The sequence below is a fragment of the Parasteatoda tepidariorum genome, chromosome 3, assembly GCF_043381705.1.
Source record: "Parasteatoda tepidariorum isolate YZ-2023 chromosome 3, CAS_Ptep_4.0, whole genome shotgun sequence".
Lineage (NCBI taxonomy): Eukaryota > Metazoa > Arthropoda > Arachnida > Araneae > Theridiidae > Parasteatoda > Parasteatoda tepidariorum.
In genome coordinates, this window is record NC_092206.1 from 4,925,748 (window position 1) to 4,935,941 (window position 10,194).

General features: G+C 25.9%; 1 protein-coding gene across 1 annotated transcript in view; it reads right to left on the reverse strand.

The window, feature by feature from the left end:
* Positions 1-1,639: 1,639 nt before the first annotated feature.
* The window catches only part of LOC107451891 (serine/threonine-protein phosphatase PGAM5, mitochondrial), a gene marked incomplete in the record, with an annotated part of 14,481 nt that continues 5,926 nt past the window's right edge, over positions 1,640-10,194 (reverse strand). The window contains 3 exon segments of the mRNA XM_071178227.1: positions 1,640-2,767; positions 5,537-5,670; positions 6,675-6,889. Of these exon segments, the coding sequence (XP_071034328.1) occupies positions 2,620-2,767; positions 5,537-5,670; positions 6,675-6,889 (497 nt within the window).

Consider the following 10,194-nt stretch of genomic DNA (forward strand, 5'->3'; position numbering starts at 1 on the left):
TATGATTTTTCATTTACATGCATATCTCACTTATACACGTTTTTCCACTGCCCCTGCTTATAAATAAAAGGTCACTATATCATGCTTTCAAATTCAGTGAAAGCTTTCTCTCCTGTTTGCACTGCTGTAGAAAGTGCTCTGTTTGTTTCCTCTTACGTTTTTAAGACAATGTTCTTGAGTGTGCTTAAAATTTATGTATGTGAAAATAAAATACCGTATAGTCTCAATATCTTGAAAACCTTGCTATGTCAAAAAAATAGCTTTTCTACAGACATAATGTTAAGACTAACTTAATGTTAATTTGAACTCCTATGTCAAAGAGTGTCTTCTCAAAAAACCTTGTTACGTCGAATTCTCTTGGAAAAATCACAATGTAAATTTGATGTAAACCAATTCTTTTCTATTTAATGCGTAATTATTTTTGTCTTACTTTTAAAAATAAAATTGTCATTGTTGTATTTAGACTTATAGTCAACTATCATCACATACATAATTATCAGTAGTTATTCTCATGTTTCATGACTCTAATTTTTAGATTAATATTTTAGAATATATTTTTCTACTTTTTAGAACATATTTAGTTCTAAACTTGTTATCTCAAAAACTCGCTATCTCGAAATTAATTTATCGTTCCCTCAGCTTTGAGATATCGAGAGTACAGTGTAATAGATTTTTGAACATTTCACAGAAATATGCAAGAGATACTGCTTAAAAATATGAGATAATACAATAAAAAAGATTCCAAGTATTTAAATAAAACTTTTTACAAATGGTAATTTTTTGATGCAAATTTTTAGAGTAAAATTTGGTTACTTATTGAAGTAATGTTAAGGCTATAATAAAAACAATCCATTTAGTTGAATAATTTTAGATGTATGAATACCAAGTTTCAATAAAATTGACAATGGTGAGATGGGAATCACTATTTCAAATGGCATAAAATATTAGTCAACTGAGTAGAATAGTACTCAGAAAATTTATGAATCTATATTCACCACGAAAGGGATTTTAGAAATAATATAAATTTCATGATAATCATTACTTTAACGCATAGGGAATTTTAGGGATTTTTAAAGTCATCAAAATAGAAAAACTGCAATATTTTCCAGTCATGATTGCCTTTAAACATACTTGATATGTTATGTATTATGTTTACTCATAATTTCGAATATTAATAGGCATTTAATTCATCAAAAATAGTTAAAATATTTTTTTAATTAATGTAAAAAGAACGTTCCGAATAAAAATGAACTGAACTTTTTAGAACAAAAAAAGTTTTGAACTGATTTCTATAAATAAGGTTCGCTTCATTATGTAATGTATTGGTAATACTTATTTAAATATTCTAGCAAGCAAGAAAGAATTTATACAAAAATTCTATTTCAATAAAGATTTTTTTAGAAAACTTTAAGGCATTTTCTAAAATGTACAAAAATCAGGAGAATTTTAACTAAACCAGTAGAAAAGAAGAAATTGGCAAAATCCAGGAGTCCTGGAAAATCCAGTAGAGTTGGCAGCTATGAATATTATTATTTTCACAGAAAAGCGGATTCAAATTTCCATTCTTACTTCAAACTTTTCTCGTATTATCACTAAGCTTTTTTAAAGTTGGAGTGATGAAATGAAGTTAAGCTCAAAATTTATCCAACAATTTCAGTTTATTCTTGAAAATTTTTAAACATGGAAACATTATTTGTTATCTGTACATAAACAAAACATATTCATAAGTAACATAAATAACACACAATTCCATAATTACTAAAAATCATTTTCAATACATTCAAGTACAAAATTTAAGAATTCAACAAACAAGTTTTTTTTCTTCAAAAGCTCAAGTTTAAAGCCTTTTGATAAAATGACTAAACTCTTTGGACTGAAGGTGATGATTAATAGGTGAGTTCTGAAAACATGAATTAAGTGGAGCTTGCTCTGAATTGATAAAACTGTTTAAGTAAGAATTGGACATGACGAGTTGAAAAAGTTTATTCAGTTTAAACAAATATAGGAGAGTCTTTTCTCTCTCATTCTTTTTAAGTAAACAATAATAGAATTGACAAATAAAATTGTTAATGCATAATGAACTCTGAAATGATAAAACTGCTTAAAACAACAATGGACAAAATGAGTTAAAAAAGATCAAACAGTTTAACCAAATATAGGAGAGTGAAGACATTCCTACCCTTTTACTTTTTTTAAAAATATAAATAAATAATTTAGAGCTAAATCAAATATTTTAATAACAAGCTTTTATCTGTAAATAAAATTTCTCTGGCACCAGGTCAATTATCTTTATTGTAACAATATAGAAATTCATATCTATCAGGTATTGAGAATTTTAACGGTGCAATTCAAGCAGACTTATCAAAACAAATTCAATATGGATATTCCATAACTTTTTGAAAATGATAATTAGAATAAGATTTTAATCAGTACTATTATAGTTTTTTGTAACATATATATATTTGAAATATGGATAAAAAATTTTATTAAAGGATATTATCACATGAACTAGATAGTTCGAAAAGTCAGGAGTAGAACAATTGCTTTACATTCTAAAAGTTTAAGCAAATCAGAGTGTGTTCTACTGACTCCGTGTCACAGAACTCGTCCAATCATTTCTCAACCTGTCATGTGATCATAATCAAAGAATCCACTGTCCCCTATACCGTACACGCCAACCCTTCCGGACGGCATGATAACAACCCATGTGATACTGCAATGATGCAGCTGAAAGCGCAACCAGGCTTCAGGTGGAAACTGCAACAACCTGTAAAGAATTAAGGATGTTTTAGCTCATAACAAATTTAGTAACAAAATACAGAGCACAAATAAATGAATAAAAGAAAGACTAAAATCAATAACTTGTCATCTAGTAATTGCACTTTCAAGTAATAAGATGTAATTTTCGTGATCTTGAAAGACATGTTTGTAATAATTGCATAACCTATGACGCACAGACCAAAATTAGTCTTTAAAATTTATTACTTGGAATTTGATCATTTTTTAATATTAAAAAAACATAATAAAAAAAAGTATTTTTAATAAAAAAATTAATAAAAATCAAGAGGAAAAGTCTTTTTTTCCTTGAAAAATAAATACTAATTAATTTTATTTATTTTATTGGTCATCCTGCTCTTTTACTTATGTAGTACAAGATTGAGCTTGATTGCAATGATTTTGTTCAATTTATGATCATGAGTTTGGTGCTTGCAAAATGTTATTTCCTACTAATTTTAAACTTCACTACGTATATGCATTATCATTTTAATAAGGATTTAAATAAACGTTATATTTTTACTATTACAATTTTATTTTACTCATCTTAGCCCCAACAAGGCCCTTTTTTGTTTTTGATGCCCACTGTAAAAAAAAAAAAGGTTGTGCATCCCTGGGTAATATATATGCTAATTAAGTATTTTAAATTACTAAACTAGACAAGAAAATGTACTATCTTTGAACAAATAGCTTTTAACTCTCAAAATATGGCACTTATATGGAAAGGCAGATAACATCTTGAATCTTTTAATGTTTACTTTTTGAATATTTTGCCATATCTAAAAAACATAATTAAATAGATGAGAATTAAATATTTTTTGCAACAACTAGCATCAACTCAAGCATTCAAAGATGTACAAAAATAAATAATTAATTTAATAATTGAAATTTACTTTTTATTTGTAAAATATACATTTATAGATCTAAATATATATATATATATATATGAAATCTAAAATTTACAGTCAGTAAAAAAAAAGAAGATCATCTATATAAGTTTTGAATGGTTAATCAGATTTTCATTCTGTTAAGAGTTATGGCATCTCAAAGAAATCACTTAAATTATACATAGCAGCTAACTGTAGCATTGGTCAAATATGCTTATTTTGACGAAAAAATGCACTTTTTTAAAGAAACATATAACACTTTTTCACTATATTCAATTCAGTGTGCACAAATAACCTCTGATACCAATTCAATTTTCATAAAAGGGGTGCCTAAAATGGTTTTCACAAGGGGTGCCTAAAATGACTAATGAATATTTGGCAAGTTAATTTTTGACAATTGTAGTAACAGATTTTATAAAGCATCACTTGAAAATCGTGCTTTAAAGTAATTCACTGCATAAACTTGCTATTTTGTACATTGAAGTAAATGTGACTCTAAGTTTAAAAAATAAATAAAGCGTGATAGCAAGATTTTTAAGCTAACCCATTGAGTAAACTTGTCAACCCATGTGGATAAGTAAATTTGACCCCAGAATATAAAATTAATAAAAAGTAGTAGCAAGATTTTTATTCCTTAAATATAAACTAGGGAAAAAAATATAACTTTTTTTGGGAGGGCTGTTTGGATGCAATTGGGCAGAGTGATTTTGCCTTGCAATTAATGTAACATCCTTTTGCCGAGATACTTCTTCTATTAATTTAAAATCAAACAAATTAAACTAATTAGATTTAAATCATACAAATTAAATTATTACATTTAAATCCTGCAAATTAAAAAAACAAAATTCGATTTTTGCAATACTTTTTTTTTTCTTTTTGCCTTGAAAGATATAAGCTTTTAAAGGTAGAAATTAGACTTAATACAGTTGCTCCTGTAGCCAACTATTCTGCTTCGATTGAATTATAATGCTCCTACATGCGACTGTTACACATCCATTGAATTATAAAGAAAGATTAAAAACTGGCAGCATAATTAGTTCATAAAAGCTTAAAATTTTAAAAAAATTAAGAGCACAAGATTATATATTGTGTGATCACAAAAATAAATAATTAATATCAATTTTGATATTAATTGTTATTTAATATAAAGTTTATATATTATATTTAATGTACATAAACTTTATATATATTAAATATAATAGTGATATTTACTTATTTTGAGAAAAAAATGAAAAAAATATAAAAGAAATTACGTGAGAAATACATAAAAAAAAATATGCAAAAGAAAATTTTGATTTTAAATATTTTTATTTTAACCGAAATGTGTGATGTCACACTTCTTACGACTGCCTTGCACCCCTTTGTCACAATTTCACAAACCTTCTCCATCCCCTTGAAGTGTAACATTTATGGAAACCTCCTTACATAATGAAAGAAACTGTGAATTGCTTACAAAAGTTCAACATAAAGACATGTGGATTAGATAGATTAAATAATAACTTTTTTAAGAGTTATTTATCTATTCTTTTAAAAAATAGAGCACAGAAAAGATATATATCACTTTAATACTTGTCTTATATTCGTATCTAAAAGTGCAGGTGAAAATTATTTTATGGTAAAAATAATTTATTAACAACAATTATTATATATATATTTTTTTTTACAAACTTATTTGCTTTGTAAACAAACATTTTTGTGCTGTACCTAAAAATACATTTGTTACGAGCTGGAAACTTAATAATTTTAGTAAAAGAAAATAAAAACAACTTTCTAAAACTGAGTTCTCTACATTTTAAAAATATTTGTAGCAACTATCATTCTATAGTGAATTATTCAATTTTATTACTTTTTTGAATAAGAACATTGCTTATTACCTGCAAATAAAATACCGAATGACATTTGCATGACAAACCATTATTTCGTAGCTATCAGATTCTTGATTGACATCTGCCCGATGAAAATGAGTCTTGAAAGCTTTCTCTATTCTCTCACCATCTTTACGATATTGCTACAATTAGAAACATTACAACATAATTTATCAAAAAGCATATTTTAAAATTATTATCATACACTTATGATAATGTTATTTTAAATTTGAATATATTGCACGATGCACTTTCCCCTCTACATTTTTGTCCGATATTTACATAGGTTAACACTTAAAAAAATATGCTAATTATTTCAATGGCATCTTTGATGGAAAATAAATCAAATTAGCAACATTGTCAAAATCAAACAGTGTAGTTATTGGTTGTTATTAATTATGCAAGCCAATGGATTTCATTTATAAGGATTTTTCCACCCAAACAAAATTAACTTTAACTGTTATAAACTTCTTTAAGACAAAAGGATACACTGATCTAAAACAGTAAACAATACATTTTAAAGCAAAGCTTGCCAACAAGTTTTATTATACTTTTTTAAGCCAAGACAAAAGATTTTTTGCTATTAAAAATTTTCCTTACTTTAATATGGGGCTCATTTAATTGAGACCTTGACTGATCTAAGTCTTTTTAGGGCTTAAATATGTTTGGAGCATCTATCCGTTGTTGTCGTCCAAAATCTCATCTTCTACGTATCGGTTATAAAGATCATGTGTTGACGAATGTTTTTTCGAGTTGTTACCCACATAAACATCAATACCCATAACTAATAATTACGAACTGTTAATTCTTATGTTGTTTAAATTTAAGTTGAATTTTATGCAATGATACATAAAATAATTCCTATACAATTCTTGTTCTTAATTCATCTTTTTAATTTTTATTAGACGCAAATTTGGAGATATTTTAAAAAAAGAATTTTAGCAATTTTCTCCATTGTTTCTTAAAAATAAAAGTCATATGAAAAATAATCTGCAGTGCCCACTGCTGCGTTGGAGGATTTCTGTTATCGAGCATGCGTGTAAAAATATAATTCTGATTTCTGAAAACCAAAATTAAAGACATTAACAGTTAACATAATAATACACACAACATTGACTTCAAATAAATAAAAAATACAGTTTCAGACCTCATCGTCAAACTTCCAATTATTTGACGGTGGATCCGGTTGAATAGGAGCTCCTTCTCGAAGTAAATCACAGCTCTCTATAGGTAACTTTGGGAAACACTTGTGTATGATATCTGAAGTTTCTATAGCACGAGTCATCGTAGATCGAATCATTTTGGTGTAGTTGAATTTCAAGTCTTTCAAACGCTGCCCCACTAACTCTGCCTGCTTCCGACCTAAAAGCGTTTGTTATTTATAAAACACACTGATTTTTTAGGTAAAGTAAAAATAAATGTTATTTTTAATTTAAAAACACTCAGACTTTTTAGGTTGAGTAATAACAAATATTGTTCGTAATTTAAATAAAGGTTGTAGATTGAAATCAACTGTGTTTATATAAATCATTGATTAAAAGACTTCTATTTAAATAAATCAATTTAAGAATTTGCATAATAGTACTTATGGTGAAATTAATTAATTTACTTTTAAAATGATATTTTAAACATTTTATATCATATATATATATAGATTTTTATATAGGAGATGGGCAAAATAATGGAAACATTTTGATACTAACACATTTTTCGATATTTCTCTTAAAAATACTTAGAGAATCAGTTTATAAATTTAGAAATGTATCGATCCTGATATTTCTCATACATATCATTGAAGTTAAAAACTTTCTAAGGTTTGTGAGACCGTCCATAAATTACAAATGGAAAAAAAAATGCTTTTGAACACCCTATGCCAAAAAATGCAGTAATATATTTCTTACTTACGACTATTAATTTAGTTATTATATGCAATAATTGCACAAAATTTCATAAACTTAGAAATTTTTATAAAAAATGATTTTTCTCTGTCTTACATTTTTTCGCTATAACTTTAAAAATATTAACTTTTGGATCATATTATCAAGATTCGAATATCTAAAAGATTTCAAAAGTTTCACACAATTTTCTAAGTAGTTTTCTTACTTTTCAAAAGAAAGTTATAAATAATAACCTGTTTTCCACAAATTTCATTTTGTACTATTAAACAAGATTTATTAACAAATGATAATACCCTTCTAATGATGGTCCATACAACAAAAAATGATGGTATTAGAAAATAAAACATGCAAAAGAAAAGATATTTTTCTTAAGGATGAGCCACAACAATGCCACTTTTAATAAATCTTGTTTAATGGTACAAAATGAAGTTTGTAGAAAACCCTTTAAAATTTTTAAAAGTAAGAAAACTGCTTAGAAAATTGCTTGAAACTTTTTAAATTTTTGAGATATTTAAATCGGATTCTTTTCATTAGTTGCCAATTAGGATTCACTACAAGATTAAGAAAAAAAAGCTTTTAATTTTTTCTTCGCATGAACAGAATAAAAAAATTACTTTAATTACTCATATCTTGTGCAGTTTTTAGCAAATTTTTCTCAAATTTTAAAGAAATAATTTTGAGATCAACTTTAAATTGATCCAAAAGTTTTGTTAAATTTAGTTGAATATTTTTAAAGTGATAGCGAAAAAATTTAAGATCATTTTTTATAAAAATGTCCAGATCTATATAAATATTTAGGCTAAGTTTATGAAATTTTGTGTAATTATTGCATGTAATAACCAAAATAATAGCTTTAAGTTACAAATATATTGCTAAATTCTTCTTAGCATAGAGTGTTCAAAAGCATTTTATTTCCATTTGTAATTTATCGACAGTCCCGCAAATAAGAAAAAAGTGAAAATTGTTATTGAATATGGATTTTATTATAACTATTCTTTTTTGTGTTAAGTTTAAAGAAAAGATCCATAAATTATATTTTTATATTATTTATTTATATTATTATTTTGCCTACTTCTCAGTATTTAATGATACATTTCTATTCCATTTTTAATAAATTGAATCACTGTATCCTCATTATAATCATTATGGTATGTATTGCTACAAAAAAAAATTTGATACAATAATATGGTTTGGAATAGTTGGTTATGATTCATTCTAAATTCTATTTTAACAATAATTTAATTTATTAATTTTAACTTATTGCAAAATGAACCTCTTGTTTTATCTTTTAAGAAAATCAGATTTAAATAAAAAAAATAAATTGATTTTAATCAAATTTTTTTATTAAAAAATCAACCTTAAAAATATATTGATTTTTAGATGTCGAAAAAACAAGTACCTACTTATTTATAATTTAAAAGCATATTGATTTTTGGTTGAATAAAAATGATTATTATCTGTTATCTAATAATAATAATTATTATGTTGAATCCTAAATAATTTCAGTATTAAAAGTAAGATTTCAAAAAATGATACAAAAGATGTATATAAGTTGAACATTGTGAGAAATTACTCAATTCTCTCAGATATCCATGCCATATGTAATGTCACTTAAATATTCAACTACCAATGTCATTGGATAAGAAACTACCACATAAAAACGGCTACTGTTGAAAAATAAATAAACCATAGAATCAAAAAAAAATATTTAAAGATGCACTAAAACGTGATTTGGCTGAATAACCAAATGACAAATATTTAAGGAATATTCATTATTTTTAGTATGCAAAAATTTTTAAAAGTATTATATTTAGAATGCATTTTTCACTTCAAACTTATGTGAAGCTAGTATAAATTATACAATTTAACAGTTTGTAATAATTATCTAAAGTATAAATTTTAAGATAGTTGTAATTTTAACATATTTATGTATTGATAATTATTGAATCAACTATATCAAACCTGTTGAAAAGTATGAAATATTAATTAAATGAATTTATGTTTCATATTTTAAATTACCATCTTTCAATTATCATCTTGAGTAATTTAACAGCAATACTGAACAGCATAAACACACTTAAAATACCTAGTTCTGTTAATTTTCTTTCTGCATCACTCTTGGCTTTCATATTGTACTGACCATGACGAATCATAAATATGTGCCTTTTAGCTATTGGTGCTTTGCTATCAGAATCTTTTAACCTTTCTTTGTCCCCAGCTGAAGCCTCTCGACTATAATGAAGAGAGGGTGAAAAAGAATGTTACACTACTGAAATAAAAATTACAGTCGAACTCGTTTATAACGAGCTCGGATTTAACGAGAACTCGGATTTACCGAGGGAAACGAGAATATTTGGTTGGATCAATGTTAAGTCTATAGAACAGGAGTCGCTTTTAACGAGCAAGACCCGGTTTTAGCGAGCAATATTTTTCTGTCTTGCAATCTTTGTTTTAAAATGATAAGAAATGAGCGTGAAATATAAAAAAAAACGCAAACTGAAAATTCAAAGTAAGCTAACAAACTACTATTTTAAATATGTAGATTAATGAAAAAAATAAATGTTTTGGTAAGAATCTTTTCCTTTATTTTTCTTTCCGTTTATTGCTTCTTTCCTTTAAGACTGTAGAGCAACTAGAAATTTTTTGCTGGTTGGGGGGGGGGATAATTGTTATTAAATTAAGAAAAGTATTTAATTAAATTAATTAAAGTAAGTACGTATTAATTAAATTTTATGTAAACTCAATAATTTGACCTCCCCCCCCCCCCCC